The sequence below is a fragment of the Schistocerca cancellata genome, chromosome 4 (assembly GCF_023864275.1).
Source record: "Schistocerca cancellata isolate TAMUIC-IGC-003103 chromosome 4, iqSchCanc2.1, whole genome shotgun sequence".
NCBI classification, from domain to species: Eukaryota; Metazoa; Arthropoda; class Insecta; order Orthoptera; family Acrididae; genus Schistocerca; species Schistocerca cancellata.
The window spans coordinates 836,339,399-836,360,889 of NC_064629.1; the positions used below are offsets into that span (position 1 = coordinate 836,339,399).

At 41.8% G+C, this 21,491-nt stretch overlaps 1 protein-coding gene across 1 annotated transcript in view; it reads right to left on the reverse strand.

The window, feature by feature from the left end:
• Nucleotides 1-21,491, reverse strand: part of LOC126184917 (V-type proton ATPase 21 kDa proteolipid subunit c''-like) — a 48,282-nt gene that overhangs the window by 17,045 nt on the left and 9,746 nt on the right. Inside the window, exons 4-5 of the mRNA XM_049927583.1 lie at nucleotides 21,083-21,230; nucleotides 9,205-9,340 (exon numbers count right to left, since the gene is read on the reverse strand). Of these exons, the coding sequence (XP_049783540.1) occupies nucleotides 9,205-9,340; nucleotides 21,083-21,230 (284 nt within the window). The remainder of the gene's footprint in view (nucleotides 1-9,204; nucleotides 9,341-21,082; nucleotides 21,231-21,491) is intronic.

The window sequence follows — 21,491 nt, forward strand, 5'->3', positions numbered from 1 at the left end:
AATCACGTTTTCACCGGTACATAGCTTGCCATTTATGGTAACATCGGGGACAGCTGTTGAGGCCTGGTACCCGAAAAGATGTTTCATCTTTGCCCAGACTTGGGAAGGTGACGTGTGGCACCCAATGGTGGAGACCTATCTCACTTATGACACTGTAGAGCTCGCCGACACTCCTTAATTGCTTCAGCAGCTTCCGGAGACCACCAAGAGACTGCCTTTACGCCTCGGGCACCCTAAAGAGTGAGGGATCACGTTTTCTGCCGCAGAAACAATTGTGCTAGTCTCCTGCTCAACCATCACATTGATGTTACCGTGTGGGGGAGATTCAGTGGTGACAGCAGAGGTGAAAGTTCCCCAGTCCGCCTTGTTCAAAGCCCATTTGGGCAGGCGTCCGTGTGCCTGACGCTGCGGCAGTGACAGTAAGATGGGGAAGTGGTCACTACCACACACGTCATCATGGCTCCCCAGTGGATAGATGGGAGAAGTCCTGGGCTGCAAATTGATAAATCAATGGCCGAGTTACTACCATGAGCCACACTGAAATGTGTCGCAGCCCCAATAATTAATAGGCAGAGGTCGAACTGTGACAGTAAAGTTTCGACATCTCTGCCTCAGCCAGTAAGCATGCTACCACCCCCCCCCCCCCCCAACCCACACCCCCGGGGTTATGGGCATTAAGATCTCCCAGAAGTAGGAAAGGTTTAGGGCGTTGATCAATCAGTGCAGCTAATACATTCAGGGGTACTGCACCATCTGGAGGAAGATACACATTGCTGACAGCTATTTCCTGTGTCGTCCTTATTCTGACAGCCACAGCTTCAAGAGAGGTTTGAAAGGGCACAGTTTCATTACAGACTGAGTTTAGGACATATACGCAAACTCCACTCAACGCTCGATTATAGTCGGTACCGTTCCTGTAATACCCCTTATAGCTGCAGAGGGCAGGGGTTCGCCTTGCTGGGAATCAGGTTTCCTGGAGGGAAATGCAGATAGGAGGCGTAAAGCTTAACAGTTGCCGTAACTCAGCCAGGCGATGGAAAAAACTGCCGCAATTCCACTGGAGGATGACATCGTGAAACTGGAAAGGCATGGAACATTCAATGAGGCAGGTTATGCCTCAGGGTCACCTGCTGCCAATGACTTTTTGCCCGAGCAGTCTATAACCACTGTGTATGAGCGTCCGGCGAGATCCAGGTCCTCAGCGGATGCCAGAATCCCCACCCCATCCTCAGCCGCAGAGCTTGTAGGTAGTGGTGGTGTGGCTGCCACTGCGATTTCCTTGGTCTTTGGGGGTTTTCTTTTTGGATTTCTCTCACTGCTCCTTGGGTTTCCCTGGCTGGGAGGACTTCACTGGCTCATTCTCCAGGACTGAGGATGAACATGAAGCCCTACAACCAGCTGCTTTCGGGCTCTTCAGCCACTGGTGGGTGTCTTCTTTCTCACTAGAAGAAACCTGGGAAGGGAGTGACCCAAGGGACCCCTTCCTCCTAGCAAGAGAAGCCGAAGACGACTTATGCTTCTCAGGCTTACAAGTGGAACAGACGTCCCCGATGGTTGGAGGAGGGGAGGGGAGGGGAGGGGAGGGGAGGGGAGGTGTGTGTGTGTGTGTGTGTGTGTGTGTGTGTGTGTGTGTGTGTGTGTGTGTGTGTGTGTGTGTGTGATGCTCCCGAGCAGGAGCAACAAGGAGGGAAATAGGGAAATCCCCCCGTCCCACCATCAAGGGGGCAGGTGTAGTCTTCCGGCTCCGAGAGGTGACCTGAGTTGGCGGAGCTGATGGTGCCACAACTGTTGTAGCGGCGGCCAAAGATGTCATATGCACAGGATGCAGGTGTTCAAATTTTCTCTTAGCCACAGTGTAGGTCAGTCGGCCCAAGGTCTTGTATTCCACGATTTTCCTTTTTTTGTGGAGAATCCTGCAATCAGGCGAGCAAGGCGAATGATGCTCTCCGCAGTTGACACAGATGGGAGGCGGGGCACATGGAGTATTGGGATGTGATGGGCATCTGCAATCTCAGCATGTGATGCCGGAAGTACAGCAGGAAGACATATGGCCGAACTTCCAGCACTTTAAGCACTGCATCAGGGGATGGATATAGGGCTTTACATCACAGCAGTACACCATCACCTTGACCTTCTTGGGCAATGTATCTCCCTCAAAGGCCAAGATGAAGGCACGGGTGGCAACCTGATTATCCTTTGGACCCCGGTGGACACGCTGGACAAAATGTACACCTCACCGCTCTAAATTAGCGCGCAGCTCATCGTTGGACTGCAAAAAAAGGTCTCTGTGAAATATGATACCTTGGACCATATTTAAGCTCTTATGGGGTGTGATTGTTACAGAAACATCCTCCAGCTTGGCACAAGCGAGTAACTCCCATGACTGGGCAGAGGATGCTGTTTTGATCAAGACTGACCCAGATCTCATTTTGAACAAGCCCTCCACCTCCCTGAACTTGTCCTCTAAATGCTCAACAAAATACTGAGGCTTCATCGTCATGAAAGATTCCCATCAGCTCTCGAACATACAAGGTACTGGGGCGAATAAGATCCGCTGCCATCCTTAGCCTGATGTTCCTCCCATGGTGAGGCCAGGGACGGGAACGATTTAGGGCCGTACTTCTGTGCATTGAATTGATCTCGTGATCGCTTACAGACTGCTGGTGTTTCACCTCCATCGAGAGATGATGGACTACGCTTCATCACGTGTCATCCGCTCTGATGCCACCCACTCCGAACAAGGGGCCCTCCCCACGGGCGCCACCCAGCCGCAGCAAAGGTCACTTGGCAGGATGGCCATTGCCGGGAGTCCTGATGCCCCAGGGGGATGGGCATCTACCCTTTGGCATACGTGGGGAGTTAATGGCGCAGGCATCAGCAGAGTGATCCTGTTTGGTCAGGGGGCTACAACCAACAGGGTACATGGCGGCCCCACCACAATGGACTGGCTACGGTGCTGGATATCAAGTGCATCAAATAAAGACCGAAACGTGTGAAGCTCCTTTTAGTCACCTCATACGACAGGCAAGAATATCTCGGGCCTATTCTAACCCCCAGACCCGCAGGGGGGTCCCCACATTCTGATGATGAGATAGAGGACTTCTATGACGTGTTACAGTAACTGATTGACAGCAAATTCCACTAGAAGATGATAATCGATGGTTTTAATGCAAAAATGGGATAACTAAACAATAATTCTTTGATAGGAGGCTTGAGATATAACAACAAATGACAAAGGCATTACTTTGATATAATCTGCAACAAAGAATAGCTAAATGTTTGATTCATTCTTCCAGACAAAACTACAAAATGGACATGGAAAGAACGAAATGGAATTAACCACATTTGTGCCATCACAAGACATCACACAGCTGCCACATGTTAAAACCTGGGGCATTGCATGGTATACATGATCAAACAGCTCAGTGGCGGCACTGTGCCATATGAATCTTGACACAGCTGCCTCCGAGTGAACCTTCACAGAACAGCTAGCAGTACGAGGTGTCTGGTTTTGGATGGTGAGCGAGTATCTGTCAGGGCCAGAGCTCAGCAGTGGAAGCGGCCACTAGATTTAACTACATGCCATGGTGGACGATAACAAGGAAGGTGTTGGCAGATACTTGTGATATGGCAAGACTGGGAGAAGTATACTTCTTCAGGGCTATCTGGCTGGCTGTTACCAAAGCAGAACCTGGAGACAGCAGAATTAAATGTGTGAGTATGTTATTGGACAGGGCTGTTCTCTCGTGTTGGAGGTCTACAGATGTTATTACATGGTGTGCGCTGTAGTGTGTACCGACTGAATTCAGCTCAATAAGCACACATTATTAAACCAGTACTTTTCTTCCAAGCTGTGCATCTCTGTCAATTCTTGATTCCTTTTTTTCAGATGTGTATTCTTTTGACCACTGAATTTGATGTCACTTGATTTTGTTCAATGCAATCAACCTGATCCTTATTTAACTGTCATGTTGCAGGTGATGCTTATTTGGATTTTTTATGATAAAAATTCTATTAAAGATTTGAAGTAGAATTTGCTCTTTGAGTAATGGTTTTGAGTGTAATTTAATATGTATGTATTTTAAATCAATTTTTTATTACGAAGCAGCACTGATGCTTCATGTGTGTTCACTGCAGTGGAATTTCATACTGTTACATGAGCATTTTGGTGTTGAGTAAATTCTTGTTGAGCAGCTACACAGTTGATTTGTTTGCCCATATTGTGACAGTTTTGGTCTGAAAAAGTAATTATCTTTTAAATTTCTAAATTGTTCTATTTTTACGACAAATTAAATATTCAGAACTTGTTTAAATAAAATAAAAATTACTTTAGCAAGGAGCAAGAACCACTCACAGTTCAACCCAGTCCTACCATTCCCCCTAGCAGTGTAACGTTTTATTAAATAATAAAGAGATTATACAGGATGTGTCAGTGCTGATATACTTTCCAACATATACTTAAGAAACAGGGTGGAAAATGGGGAGGGTGGAGGTTGTAGAAAGAGAAAGAAGATACAAGGAGATATAAATCACATAGAATCGAAGTAGAAGTTGGCAATGCAGAAGATGATTATTTAGGAATGGGGAGATGAGTCACATGAAATTAAGCAAGATATTACAGAACTAAAGATGTCAGGGCAGTTATTAATGAAGAAGCAAAAATCCCAAGCAAGCAATAATACAAGCATGACACAGTATGTTTAGTTTAAAAAAAATTTTCAAAAATGTCTTCAAGAGTACAATGAACATATGGTGAAAGCAACAACTGATAACAAGGGAAGTAAGAAGAAAACAAAACAGAATCTTATAATGGACAGACACCACATTTCATCAGTTAAGAGGGCATATAGGGCACAGATCTGGAGATGGTGTTTAAAAAGAATTTATGAAAGCTTGAGGGAAAGTAATACAAATGGAATTTTTAAAACAACTTACAGAATTTTTTTAAAATCTTATTTACCTCACAAGAAAGAAAAAAATTAACTATATGCATACCAGTCTCTTACTGTAATTTAAAATATATTTACAAAAATATTACCAATTATACTGAAAAAACATTAGTTGTAATCGAGCAGAAGGTAAAGCTGGTATCAGATGTACATATTTTACAGGCAAGATGCTCCACATCAAGGAAGCTTTTCTCTACAGTCCTACAGGTAGTTTTTACATGCTTAAACAGTGAAAACAAAGGAGACTTAAGTTTTAAAGGAAAATATCTGAACCACCTTCATTTTGCACACAACACTGAACTTTGTGTCAGTTCAGAAGATAACTTCAACAAAGAATGCAAGATCTTAATAGAATAAGAGTGGCAACACTCAAAAATTAACTGTATGACTAAAATGACATACTATGAACTCCTAGAAACAAAAATAGTACAAATTTATCAAATTCCAGTCCCAATATTTTTTGCCATCAATGCATTTGATTTGCTTGGTTCAGAAAGTCAAGACAATATGCATACTATCGATAATCAGTTTTGCCATGCCAGCATTCAAAAACTGTGTGAAAAATAAGGACATTTGCTCAAGGGTTCACTGGGGCTTCAAAAGAATTTTGAAGCATACATTATACTCAACAAACCAAAAGTTTTACAGTGCAGATCCAGTAGCTCATCCTATTCACAATTAAGTTGCTTCTGAACTCTACAGACTGGAACAAATCTGTGTTTGGAAACCCAATTCACTATGACTGGGTATCTCTAACACAAGAAAATCTGACAGGGAAGTCGGACTTCATGCAGACTTTAAGGCCATAGTTTGCACTCAAGACAGTTATTGATTCTTTCTTGCTTCGCTGCATCATGGAGCTTAGAAACTGCATACAGGTGGACGATCCTTTTCCAAAATTTATTTAGCCAAAGCTTGCTCTCAGCTCCCCTTGGGTGATGGAACATAAAAGATTTGTGGTGCTCAATGTGTGTGTCTACTTGTATCAAACTAACATCTTCCCTTCGGATGCACATCTGCCCTCACATTGTTTCAACACTTTCTCCAACACGTGACATCCAAAGTTCCATGTGTTCCTAATTATTTGAATGACATCTCTGTGTTTGTCCAAACGCCAAACAGCATCTCCAAAATTTAAACACTTCAAGTTTTAACTGATGTGACTGAAGCAAAATCTGTAAACAAAAATCCATTTTTCAATAATAAAACTGAATATTTGGGTCATTTCAATGACGCTCATGTCACTCATCCCTCAACTAAGAATTTGAAGGCTATTTTAAGAACACTCTTACCTAAACACGTACAGGAACTACAGGCAGTTTGTAGAAAACAAACCACATTAAATTCAATCGAAACCCAGCACAAACTGCAACTCCTCTTCATTGCCTCAGGCATAAAAACATTAGTTTCCAATGGAATGGAGAATGTGAACAATCATTTCATAGGTTGAAAAATGCACTGTTTAGCCACTTAGGTCTTCTTCACTACAATCTGCATAAACAGGTAGTGCTTGCAGTTGATTCATGATCACACGTAATAGGCGGAGTTTTATCTCACAACATTGGAAACACTGAACACTCCACAGCTTTCATGTCTATGATGTTGAACAAGGCCCAAATCAACTACTGTCAGCTGTAAAAGGAAGCCTTAACCATCATTTATGGCATCACAAAATTTTATCAGTGTCTGCAAGACAGAAAATTCTCTTATGACAGATCACAAGCTTTTGACTGCTCTTTTTTATCCGACAAAGGATTCGACTGATTGTACAGTGCAGAACCGAAAAATTGGTCTTTAGTTCTTTCGATTTACCAGTATGAAATATCCATTTGTCATTCCAATGAATTCTTCAACTAGCATTAATATTATCAACACACTTGCTTCTGTCTTTAGTTTAGGAAGCTTACCGCTATAATTTCAGACTGTGTGCCACAGTTTTCTCCGTTGGAATTGCAACACTTGTCCACAAAATGGGATTCAACATATCCAAATAGTTCTGTTCTCTCTACAATATGAGGGTGAAACCAAAAGTTTAATTCACACTTTCAAGGCTCACATGTCCAACCTTCATGCTTCACACTCTAAGGACAGTTTCTCAACAGTTATCACACTCTGCCTTTGCATGATGCTTTTATGGCAGAATTATCACACAATGGTCTTCACCACAGTTTCTTGCATCTCTTCCACCCTTGACAATCTGCTTCAGATGCAAACTTCACAATGAAATTCTGCGCAAAGGACAAAGTTTTCTATTGTGTTTATAACAAGCGTCACATCTGGGAATCTGGTATCACCCCTCAGATGACTGGCCACATTCATAATACTGCTTGGGGGGGGGGGGGGGGGGACACAAAAACCCATGAATGGGACCAAAACCAACTTTGTTTTCGTGATTATTGTGATCCTGCCATAGACTCTTTTCAGAAAAGGTGCCTGCAACCTCCAAACTACTGCCCTTTAACAGTCTTTGCCACCGGAGCCTGACATTCGGAAACACGGATCAACAGAAGACTGTCATGCAGACTTTCCATTTACACAACCATGGTCATGGTCACAGGCACCACATCAATTGCCATTCACAGTAACATCCATCATGGACACCAAGCCTGCATCAATCTCACCATCTATGGCATCCTCAGCAGTGCAAAAATGTTTCACCCATTTCTGCTGTTAGATGGACATCCTACCTCGAGTTTTCTGGCAGTTAATAAGGTGACAGTCAGGACACGGGTTGATTAGTGCTGCCTGCTACATCCAACTCCATCAGCTGCACCATGGCAAACACCTTACCCACAGTATCAATCATATCCACACTATGTGAAGATAGTGCAATTTTGGGGAGGAAGGAATGCAGTATCAGTGGTGTCTTTTTCAACCACACAGGATGTACCACATGCCACTCACATCTCCGTGGAAGAAACGCATAAACAGGAACCAAGAGCATCACCGCAATCCAAGCTCTCTCCAGGACTTTTAACCTTCCAATGGATGCCATCAGAGGTTGCCATCTTTGCCTCAATTCACTGCATGTAAATTTAACCCTCCACATATCTTTTTTAAGATGCTGCACACCAAGCTCTGCCCCAGCTGTCTGAACACTCACAGTGAAAACAGAAGGAATAGCATGACACTACTAATATTGTAATGGCGACCAAGTGCTCAAATTAGACACATTGCTGGAACAGAGAATTAAATGATCCAGTGATATGTATTTCATTCTTTACTCTATAAATAGTGCAAATAAATGTTTTATTCATTTATTCACCTTTTAGTTTTCTACACCACCTTCTACAACTACAGACAACAAGTGTGACAGAATCAACCACCACATTAATTCTACAAAAGATGGCAGCGAATGTCTGAATGATTTTACTGCCAATTTGTTGCTCTACGAAAGACAAAGAAAGTAGAAAATTGCCTGCAGGGCTTTTGACAAACTAAACAGAGTTTTCAAATGAAATTTCTGACTCTTGTGCAAAGGAAAGTTCACATTCACTGTGTATAACCAGTTTTGACCTAATGACAGTAGGGAACAATCTTTCAATTCAAAAACCATTCAAAAACTGAGGGTTGTTCAGAGAGCAACAGCGAGGTGCACAATGGCAATTGCTAAGAGAGAAAAATAAATGGGTCACGAAACAGACTGGAGCAGAAGGCTATTATGACCACTATGAAATTCAAATGTATATGGCAGGACATTCAGCCAGGTAAAGGGGTAATAGAAGGGCTGCATAAGTGTACTTGATTTCAGGAGATAAGGAAAGACCAAGAATGTGACCTACATGAAGAAGGGAAGACAACATTCGAAAACATGTAGGAACAACATTGATTACATATTAGCTGAAGACCCTAATACACAGTATCCTAGTACAGTTATAATTTTCAAGCTATTCGGTGAAAATATCTTTAACATGCCCAACTAGCCATATCTTAAGTGCAAGGTCACACTGTCTCCATAGAACAGAACTACTCGAGTACTGGTTATTCTTCATGATTTTCTGTTAACATACATCATTCAACTGAACACCACACTGGACTAATTTGGGAACACTTTATTTAATGGGCACAAAAGCTTTCACTTTAAAAAAAATTCCCTTGAAAGGGAAACAAACTAACATTTTCCTTTGAAATGGGGAGTTGTTTGACTTCATCTGAATACCAAAGAAACAAAATTGCAAATATCTACCGAAATACCAGAAAAAATTTTGTGTGTGTGTGTCAAACATTTTATTACATGGTTCTGTTCAGTGCTTACCCACAATTCCAACTGCAATTCCACAGAAAAGGTTAACCAAACCAACACTTAATCCAGCACCAAACATTATGTAGCCAGAAAGCCAATTCTGGCTCTTCAGATCAATATTACTTTGAACGGCATCCCAACTGAAACTCTGAAACAAATTAGTTGTAATTAGTTATAAATAGTACTAAATCTGCACAAGCACATGATCTGTACGGTTAAAGTAAGTGTGTGTAATATTTCACATACAAGTTAAATAAATATATTAGGGCCAGTCAAGAAGGGATTTAAACATTTTAAAAGAAATGAATTTCCTGAAAATACATACTGCTGCCACTACTCGAATTGTTGATTCTGATCTTCAACATAATTGTGTCAGGCCCAAAACAACTTTTTTCATTCATTCCCAGTAACAAGAATCAGTTCTTGATTGCAAACAGGAAGGGTTCCTTCCGATGCTTCAAATAATCCTTGAAACTGCTGATATTCTTTGGACACTACAAATATGATGGGAGTGATGTTGGACCTTTCCCTTTTTTGCAAAATTCTGAAGTGTGTAGTGCCTCATGGTTTTGTGTACTGTAATAAGAATAGCTTAGACAGTAGGATGTCAGGTTCAGTAGTGTTTATAATGGTATATTATTTTTTAAGGTGATGCTGGAATGAAAGAGGAAGCTGCCTGGTAGAATTTTGCACAGAGCATAACTTAATCATAGCTAACACTTGTTTAGGAATCTTGAAAGAAGGCTGTACATGTGGAAGAGACCTGCAGACACTGGAAGGTTTCAGACAGAGATTTCAGAACCAGAATTTAAATTGTAAGACATTTCCAGGGCAGATGCAGACTCTGGCCACAATTTGTTGGTTATCCCAATAGACTAAAACTGAAGAAATTACAAAAGGTAGGAATTTAGGGAGATGGGTATTGGATAAACTGAAAGAACCAGAGGTCGTAGATAGTTTCAGAGGGAGCTTTAGGGAACACTTGACAAGAACGGGGGAAAGAAATACAGTAGTATAAGAAGAATAGGTAGCTTTGGGAGATAAAATAGTGAATGCAGCAGAGGATCAAGTAGGTAAAAAGACATGGGCTTGTAGAAATCTTTGGGCAACAGAAGAGAGAGTGAATTTAATGGATGAAAGGAGAAAATATAAAAATGCAGCAGGCAAGAAGGAATACAAACGTCTAAAATATGAGATTGACAGGAAGTGCAAAATGGCTAAGCAGGGATGGCTAGAGGACAGATGTAAGGATGTAGAGGCATATATCACTAGGAGTAAGATAGATACTTCCCACAGAAAAATTAAAGAGACCTTTGGAGAAGAGACAACCACCTGTGTGAATTTCACGAGCTCAGATGCAAAACCAGTTCTAAGCAAAGAAGGGAAGGCAGAAAGGGGGAAGGAGTATATTGCGCGCCTATACAAGGGCAATGTACTTGAGTGCAGTATTATTGAAATGGAAGACGATGTAGATCAAGAAGAGATGGGAGATACAATACTGTGTGAAAAACTTGACAGACCACTGAAAGACCCAAGTTGAAACAAGGCCCCGGGAGTAGACAACATTCCATTAGAAATACTGATAGCCTTGGGAGAGCCAGCCCTGACAAAACTCTACCGTCTGGTGAGCAAGATGTATGAGACAGGCGAAATACCCTCCGACATCAAGAAGAATATAATAATTCCAGTCCCAAAGAAAGCATATGTTAACAGGTGTGAAAATTACCAGACTATCAGTTTAATAAGTCACGGCTGCAAAATACTAACATGAGTTCTTTACAGACGAATGGAAAAACTGGTAGAAGCCGACCTTGGGGAAGATCAGTTTGGATTCTGTAAAAATGTTGGAACACATGGGCACGAGTCAAATACAGGGAGCAAAAGGCTATTTATGATTTGTACAGAAACCAGATGGCAGAGTCGAGGGGCATGAAAGGGAAGCTGTTGTTGAGAAGGGAGTGAGACAGGGTTGTAACCTATCCCTAGTTTTATTCAATCTGCATTTTAAGGAAACAGAAAAAAAATTTGGAGTAGGAATTAAAATCCATGGAGAAGAAATAAAATATTTGACATTGTAATTCTGTCAGAGACAGCAAAGGACCTGGAAGAGCAGTTGAACGGAATGGACAGTGTCTTGAAAGGAGGATCCGAGATGAACAACAAAAGCAAAACGAGGATAATGGAATGTAGCTGAATTAAATCAGGTGATGCTGAGGGAATTAGATTAGAAAATGAGACACTTAAAATAGTAGATGAGTTTTGCTGCTTGGAGAGCAAAATAACTGCTGATGGTCGAAGTAGAGAGGATATAAAATGTAGACTGGCAATGGCAAGGAAAGTGTTTCTGAAGAAGAGAAATTTGTTAACATTGAGTATTTATTTAAGTGTCAGGAAGTCTTTTCTGAATGTATTTGTATGGGGTGTAGCCATGTATGAAAGTGAAACATGGGCGATAAACACTGTAGACAAGAAGAGAATAGAAGCTTTCGAAATGTGGTGCTAGAGATGAATGCTGAAGAATAGATGGGTAGATCACATACCTAATGAGGAGGTATTGAATAGAATTGGGGAAAAGAGGAATTTGTGGCACAACTTGACTAGGAGAAGGGATCGGATGGTAGGACATTCTGAGGCATCAAGGGTTCATCAATTTAGTACTGGAGGGAAGCACAGAGGGTAAAGATCGTAGAGGGAGACCAAGACATAAACACACTAAACAGATTCATAAGGATGTAGTTTGTAGTAGTTACTCAGAGATGAAGGTTGCACATGATAGAGTAGCATGCAGAGTTGCATCAAACCAGTCTCTGGAATGAGAACAACAACGCATAATGTGATACTCTGCAAATTTCTTCCATGCCAGTTGTTACAGAAGTTGATCTTTCTACCTTTCTACTGCCTATATTGCACTTATGTCAAAAGCTCAATTCGAAACACTGCTGCATTGTTTCTGTATTGCAGTCACATACAGACGACTTCAAGACGGGTAAAAATGAACAGAATCTATTTTCCACTTATCTAATATTTATTTATTTATAAATTTATTTATTTGCAGAATATAATGACATTCATCCATCAAGTGGTTGTAATATCTTTGTAAATAACGCGATAGAATCATAATGCCGATTTAAATTATCTCAATGAAACTGAAGATGAGAATAGAAACTTGTGGAAGTGTATAGCGGACAGAGTACAGATTATGTGATACAAAAATGAAGTACTGAATGTGAAGCTTTCAAAAACTTAAGAATGAATTTTAGGGCATGAGAAACTGAAAGCTCCTTTCAAAAATAACATCCATCAGTTTTTCAAAATAATTTTTTTAGGCACCACCTGACATACCATACAAAAATAAAAATACTGGCATAAATCAATTCTGAAGACTTTTCTAATACCGGATGTAGAAAAATTTAAGTTAATGTGGATTAGTAAGAAAAACAAACCAGTAATATTCAGATACTGCACTAGTACCGTCCTTCTTCACACAGTCATGTCATTTAAATACCTGGGCATAACGTTGCAAAGCAATACAAAATGGAATGAGCATGTGAGGATTGTAATTGGAATGGTGAATGGTCAACTTGGGTCTATTGGGAGAATTTTAGGAAAGTGTGGTTCATCTGTAAAGGAGACAACAAACAGGACACTAGAGCAACCTGTTCTTGAGTACTGCTCGAGTGCTTGGTATCCGTACCAGGTTGGATTAAAGGAGGACACTGAAGCAATTCAGAGACAGGCTGCTAGATTTGTTACTGGTAGGTTCAAAAAACACGCAAGTGTTATGGAGATCTTCGTGAACTGAAATGGGAATCGCTGAAGGGAAGGTGACATTCTTTTTGAGGAACACTGCTGAGAAAATTTAGAGAACCGGCATTTGAAGCCGATTGCAGAATGGCTCTACTGCCGCCAACATAGGACCACAAAGATAAGATACGAGAAATTAGGACTCGTATGGTGCAAATACACAGTAGTTTTTCCCTCGTTCTATTTGCATGTGGAACAGGAAAGAAAATGACTAGTCTTGGTATGAGGTACCCTCTGTCACGTGCCATGAGGTGGATTGCAGAGTGTACATGTAGACGTAGATGTAACTGTAGCTTTCAGCAAACTCTACTCTAAAGGAACAACAGTAAAAGCAAAATTCATCGGCATAGAAGAAGGGCGATACTAAAGACGCTACAGCTGCTGCTAGATCATTTATGACCACTAAGCAGAGGGACACTTAATTAATACAAAGCCCTGCCGGACCCCATCCTCTTGGATGTAGGGGATACTGTGGGAAGCACAAACCCCAACATGGGAAGTATGGTGCTACACAAAGTTCTGCACGAAAGTCTTAAGTGGGTCCAGAGACCCCACTAATATAAGGTAGTGTGGATGTAGCGTTGTCATGTGGTGATATAAGCTTTTTGTAGGTCAAAGAAGGCGGCAATAAGGTGTTCACATCGGTTAAAAACCCGTCTGGGTGGCAGACTCCAGGTGAACGAAATTATCAGCAGTGGAATGGCCTTGGCAGAGACTATCTGGGCAAATAGCTGTCAATCTCTAGGGGATACTTGCCCAGTTTCACTAACAGGACGATGATGCTCTCTCACCATTGAGATGGGAGTTCACCCTCAGTTCACATATGGTTGAAGATGGTAAGGCGATGATGTTGACAACCCACTGATACATGTTCGAGCATTGGTTGTGGATGTGGTATAGTCCTAGAGCTGTATCAGGGCAAAGACCTAAGGTACTGAAGAATTCTCACTCACTGAATGGAGCAGTATAGGGCTTCAGGTAGTGTGTAGTGAAAAATAAGTGCAATTGCTCAATCCACTGTTTAAATCCATGAAAGGCAGATTGCTAGTTCTCAGATGCACATGCTAGAGCATTATGCAGAGCAAAATGTTCAGCTACAGTGACTAGGTCAGTGAAAACAGCATCATTCAAGGAAATACCAAGTGCACATGCAGAGCACTGGTATACATAGAGGCACCTGACCTTCACCCAAACCTGTGAAGGACATGCATGTGGTCCAACAGTAGAAACATAACGTTGTCAGCATTCTTGCTTCTGTCACTTTTTTAAGTGGCAGACCTGGACATGGAGCCTTTTAAAGGCAATGATGTGCCCTCTATTGATGTATGCTGCTTATGGCATTGGAGAGCTCGTCTATGGACTTGGCAACTTCTGAGGTCTACCCAGGTACTGTCTTCCCACAGGGGGATCCTGAAGAATAGGGAATTGCTAAGTCGGCTACTGACAGAATGGCTGCTGTTGAACTATGGAAAGTCTCGTCGCTGCTTCAATTTGGTGGGGAGCTCAGAATGACAACGGCTTGATGAAGGGCATACAGCTCCATGGTAAAAATCGAGCACTGGTCAAGAAACCGATATTGAAAAGGATCATTGCCAAGTACAAAGGCAAACCCGACATCATAGTAGTCTTGGAACTGTTGGTGTAGATGAAAACACTGTCTGCAAGCCACTTGCAAAGAGCGAGAAACTCAATGCAATGCACCAGACCAGAAGTAGTGTCCTTAGGGAGCGAATGGAGTCTGAAATGAACCCATACGTCGGCATGAAGCCAGAGCAGTGAAGAGCGTGCACTCATGGGGAACATGGCAGGGAGTGTACAGAAAAGCTGTCTAAGCAGCAAACAAAAGTGAACTCCAGAAGGCAACAGAAGACAGGTGCAGCCCATACTGGCGGTCAATGGGATCTTCAAAAGAAAGGGAGCATAGGATGTGTGACCTGGCACAGAAGACAGATGGCTGCTGCAACAATTGAGAATGCCCCACCAGTAGGACAATGGTAAGTCAGCAACCTCAGCATAAAGACTCAACAGGACTAATATAGAAGGCACCCGTGGCTAAACATATCATGCAATGGTGGACCGTGTTGAGACTACTTAAGATAGACTGACATGCGGATGAATATACGATACTTTCATAGTCCAGTTTTGAATGGATAAAGGACCAGTATAAACAGAGGAGGATGGTCCAATCTGCTCCCCACAAGGTGCTGCATAGGACACACAGAACATTGAGGCAGTGAGTACAATGAGCTGCCAGGTAGGACATGGGAAGACTAAGTTTCCTATCAAATGCGAGTCCCAAGAATTTAATCATGTCAATGAACAGAAAAAGGAATGGGTCAAGACACAGGGACAGGGGAAGAAACTCCTGGCGCCACCAGAAGTTCATACAGACAGTCTGGTCAGCAGAAAAGTGGAAGCCATTGTTCATGCTGTACACAAAGAGCATAAAGACATAGCTGAAGACGCTGCTCAAGTAGACAGGTTCATTGAGAGATGTAATAGTACCTGGCAGGAGACAATCCATAATAGGGCACATAAGATGATGCTGAGCACAGAACCGTGAAGCACCCAGTTCTCTTGAATAAAAGTGTCCAAAAGAGCCAAGCCTCCATGTAACTTAAAAACATTGTCTTTTAAAAATTCTTGGATAAAAAGGGGAAAAGGCGCAAGCAACCTCAGGAGCCATGCTCTTACATACTACAGAGAATACCCATCCTCCAGCAGGTGTCATACACCTTATCCAAATCAAAAAATATGGCCACCGTTTTGCACTTCCACAAAAAATTGATCATAATATGAGTTGACAAGGTGACGAGATCAATAGCAGAGCGGTGCCTACTGAATCTGTGCTGGCGTAAGCTGTTGCCAGTACACCAGTCAGCAAAGAGGTTGCAAGATCAATAACAGGCACTGAATCAAGTGTGCTTATCAGAAGACAGGCCAATGACAGACACAAAAGTAATGTGCCGCCAGTATTTAGATCGCCACCACGGATTGGAGGGCTCAGTCAGTCACAGTTCCAGGCAGTTGGAGTCACAGTCTCTAGCTCAGAGTGACCAGAGTAGTGTTTATAGCGAGACTTATGTGGACTATTACGGAAAAGCCTGTACGACAACAACTAGTTTAAAGATAAGTAGCATTCTGTTCCAATAAATAAAGAATCCTGTTAATACAGTGTAGTTTTGTTGTAGAGAGGATACTGGGCACCAAAAAACCCTCTCCCTCAATTATCCTCGTACAAGACTCGACAGTTTCATCAACGACAAAAGAATCCACACTGGGCGTTAGTGAGGAGATTCCGAGACTAGCCACCACAACAGCCAACCATTAATCATATGTTCCATCACTTTGTAGATGCTACTGGTGAGAGAAACTGTACGGCAGCTGGAAGGAAGGTGTTTGTCCTTACCAGGTTTAGGTACAGAAATGACAACGGTCTCACAGCAGGGACTGGAAAATGTGGCATCTATCCAAATGCAGTTATATGTAAGGAGAAGAAAGCATAAACCTTCAGGAGAGAGGTGTTGCAACATCAGAATGCACATGACATCCATTCCTGGAGCGAATGAGCCAGATAAAAAGAGCGCATGTTTAAGCTCCCTGACAGTAAAAGCAGTATTGCAACAATCACAATTCTGGGAGGATAAGGATGATATCCTTGCCTCCACTGCCTGTTGCAGAGGGAGGAAGGTAGGATGGTAGTGGATGAAACTAAGTGCCTGCAAAATATCAGCCCAAGGTGTTTGAGATACCAAGAGGTCTACAACGACACTGTTCGCCATAGTCAGACCAGGAACTGTGGAATGAACTGTGGTTCATGAAAGCTAACAGATTACGCCAAACAGAAGATGGAGCAAAACAGAGCTTTGAAAAGAAAGCCAACTAGTTTTTTTCTATCCCTGAAAACACAGAAGCACTGCACACATAGCTGTTTAAAATGGATACAGTTTGAAATAGTGGGACAACATTTAAAACCACAGGGAGCTCCTATCAGCACACAGATTGCACTGCGGCATGTCTCAATCCACCAGGGAACAGGGGCGGGTCACAGCAAGGAAGAGGTGCAAGGTAAGGAAAATTCTGCAGCATTAAGGATAGCATTTGTAAGGAATTGTACCTGGTCATCATTGCAGGGGAAATGGCGTTCATCGAAAGAGGCCAGTGAGGAGTAGAATGCCAGTCAGCTTTGTAAAGCTGTCAGTTGGTTGGATTCACAGATGGGATAGAGGTAAGCAAACTAATGATACAGAGAGAATGGTCACTGAGTGTGTGTCATAGAGAATGGACCACTCGAGACAACAAACAAGCTGAGCAGTACAAATCGAAAGGTCCAAGAGGGAAAAGGAGTGTATGGAATCAAAGAAATGTGGGTGTACCCATGTTCAAACAGTTTGGATGAAGCTGGTTGAAGATACCTACTAAGAGAGACCCCTCAGACACAGGACTGGAGAGCCCCGAAGGGGATGGTGGGCACTGAAGTAGGCACGCAGCAAGGGAGGAGGAAGTTGAGCAATACACTGAAATGTCTGCCTTGGTGACAGCAGAAGACAAGGGTGAGTAGACATTTCAAAGAGAGAAAGTGAAACCAGAAAGGGAAAGACAAAGCAACAGCTTGATGATGATGAAGATGTGTTTTTTTTTTGGAGGGGGGAGGAGGGGGGTGGGGGGGGGGGGGAGGGATTCAACTACGCAGTCATCAGCACCCGTATAAATTCCCAATTTTTGCACAGTCCAATTTTTTTTTTCACAGTCTAGTCTAGCCACTGTCACGAATGATGATGATGATGACACAAACACCCAGTCCTTGGGCACAGAAAATCCCCACAGCAACTGGGAACTGAACCCGGGACCCCATGATCCAGAAGCAGCAACGCTAGCCACCAGACCACAAGCTACGGACACAACAGCTTGAAGCTGGGTGTGCAAGGAAATGGCGAGACTATGAGCCAGAGTCCCCACCTCAGGTAGGAAAGTTAAAACAGACTGAGGTGAAGTGTGGGAGATGATAAGTCGTCCTAAGGGCATAATTTTGTTCCTGGGGGTAGAAAACAACAGTATGATCACAAGAAGAGCTGTAATTCAACCCTATTGGATCTGATGCCACAAATGTTCCACTGGAAAATAGCCACATCTGATGAGAGAGAGGAGATAAGAAAAACGAGGGGACAGTCACCTCAGTGGCTCTCAAGTGCCAGGAAGAAGAAAAGGAAAAGAGACTTCAAACGCCAAAGCAGAGGAAGGGTAAGAACAGGATGGACGGGGGACAGGACGAACTCATACACAGTTTTACCAAGAAATGTGTTTTCCGAAGAAAGTATGACTCAGTCTTCAAGGGACAGGAAAAGAATAGCAGGAGGATACACATGCAGCACTGAAAGGGAAGCAGCACTGCAAGGCTGGGCCCCTTGTAGCCAAGCATATACTCACCAAATAGTAGTAAGCCCCTCAGGGCAGGGGGTGGAGGTGGGGGGGGGAGTGGGGGGTGGGGGAGGTTGAGGCAAGTGAGACACACAAACACACTGCACAAAATATTGTTTCAAATGTGGTACAACAAAAATACATGAAACTTTATAAAACAAAGATAAGTTACAAGATGTAGTGATAAAAAGGAATAGGAAAATGAAAAGAAAGGGAAAGATGGGAAAGGAAATGACAAAAGAAAGGGAAAGGAGATAGGAAATGAAGGAATTAACGAGACTGTGTGGGAATAGTTCATACGTGTATGGGCAAAAACTTACCTTTGTCTGGACCCACATTACACAGTGAAGCTCTGAAGGTCACTGAAGAGTTTGGGAAACTGTATGGCTGAACAATTTCAAAGCTAGACACAACATTGTGTGAAATGAAGTGTGTGGGGAAGCTAAGAATATGCAGGAAAATTTAACTGAATGGAAGACAATATTGCACACTCTAATTGCAAATTATGATCCAAAAGAGACATTCAGTGCCGATTAAACAGGACCTTTTATCACACACTGCCTTAGTCTCTAGCAATTCAAAGTGAAAGTACACTAGTGGAAAAATGCTCAAGAAAAGATTCACAATACTGCTGTGTGGAAACATGTTAGGTGAAATGGAGAAGCCACTAGTGATTAAACAGGTGGCAAATCCTTGTTTCAGAAACATGAACATCAGTAAGCTTCGAGTCACATGGCAAAGTGATAAAAAGGCGTGGATGGTGAGTGGTCTTAGAGAAAAGCAGCTAGGCTCTTTAAATGCCAAAATAAAAAAGGAAAATCACAAAGTCCTCCATTTCCTAGATAATGCAACCTGCCACCCAACGTCAAGTTATCTAATGTGAAACTGGTTTCATTCCAGCCAGGTTCAATCAACCTCACACAACCAATGGCCAAGGGAGTTACTTCCACATTTAAATCCTGTCATAGGCAGTTATTGATGTAGTCTCCTTATTTTTAGCATTTAAGAAGTTAAAAATGCATTTGCACTTGCACATTAAGTTTCTGTTCTGGATGCAGTAAATTTAATTTTTTTGGCAGTATGAGAAACAAAGCCCGAAACTGCCACCAAGTGTTTCAACAAAGCAAGGTTTGGAGGTTATGAACAACATACTTCAGTACTCGTCAAAGCTCTCAAAAATGCAGCAGCAAATTGCTGAATCAATTCAAATGCAGAACATTTTATGTAGTCAAGATGACTAGATTCAAAGTAATGACTTTCAACTCACTCTAGTTTTACTTTGGCAACAGATATAAAAGAAATTCTTAACACAGAAGACTGTGATGAGGAAATAGTGGTAGATGAAGAGGAACAAAATGAGCTCTTGAAAAATAAATATTCCTGAAGAAGCTACTGAATATATAAATGATGTTATTCAGCACACTCAGTCTCTCAAGCTGTTGGAACTATAGTATAGCCCAAAAAATTGTACAATTTTGAACAGGAAATTGAAACAGGTTTCCCTCCCTGATATGTGGCAAAAATTGAACTGCAAAGCACATGAATACACAAATGATATTGCATGTACAACAATAAAATTACAGTAAAACTACAGACACGCCATATTACGTATCAGTGCATGTAAACTTTTTACACTTTAGCACAGTGGTATAGAAGTAGTCAAGACAATCAAATTGATATATGACATTTGTGCTCTATCAAGTCAGGAAACTACCTCAAATTGGCCTACAAGAACCACCCAAGCTACAGTGCATGCACATTGTGCAAGATTTCCAATATTCACCCACTCTCTACATGCAAACTATTAGTCCTACAGAAAAAGGGACTAGGACCCTTTTTTGCAGGAAATGTAATGTAATGAAATTTTGTACTGGGACACATTTTCACCAGACACCACAGGTTGAGTTATTCAATGCAAACATACAAAAGTGACCTTCAAATGCACCCCCACTCTATATTCAACCACCAGGGTTTTTGGTACATTGTCAATTGCACTCCTTCCTACCGCTGTAAAAGATTGTGTACATGAATTATTTCCCACCTTTGACCTCCTTTGGTCTTCACTCATCTTAATTACTACTTCATTAACATAATTAATTTGAACTTCCCCATAAGGGTAACGAAAGAGACTTTCAGATGTTATGGACAAATTAATTATATTTACAATTCGATTCAAACTTAACATGCACAGTAGTTTCTTGGTAATAAGGCCAAACAAACAAAATTGTGAATTTTAACAGCATAAAATAATAAAGTTTTGAGGTAAAACCGACACAAATGTCACTTTTACAATTTGTAAGTGCACGACTACACCAGTGCCATAACACACCAATTAACATAGACTGAAAAACATTGAATACGGGAAACAATTCATGTAGTCACAAATTTTTGAACAGCTGTAGGAGGGAGTGCTACAAACAACATATTACAAGTCCTGACTGGTCGATACACGTGCACGCTGTAGCTTAGGTGGTTTTTGCAAGCCAATTTGACAGTTTTCCGACCTGATAGATGGCATGTGTTCTATATCAAACTGTTCATCTATACTTCCTCTACATCACTACAGTTTATACCCTGTACACATAAATACATAAAAGCTCAAAGACCACCACCTGGTCCAACAAGACAAGCTGACAAAAATATTGAACAAAAGCTGTTATGTAATTACCTCTATCAGCCCAGAAAGAACAATTGCAGTAATGAGACCATAGATTGCAACCGCTTCACAGAAAATGACTGATATCAAGTTCTTTGTTTTTATTCGGGGTGCTTTTACACCCCCACCAATAATACTGACTCCTGTTGTATGAATGCCTCTGTAAGGAAAAAGAAAAATAAAGCTGAATCACTGTATTACAATAAAAATCACAGTATCTAGAAAAATCTTGTGCACAACTATGACTAATATATATCAATATGAACAGTGCAGCACCTAGTAAAGACTTTGCAAAGCATCATCAGAATGCCAAACTCATGTGGCCCAGCAAACTGTCTTGTGCATAAGTTTAATTAATTTACTCACAATGACAGCAAAACTGTTTGCATGCAGTAAAACACACAGTTAAGTATTTACGCCA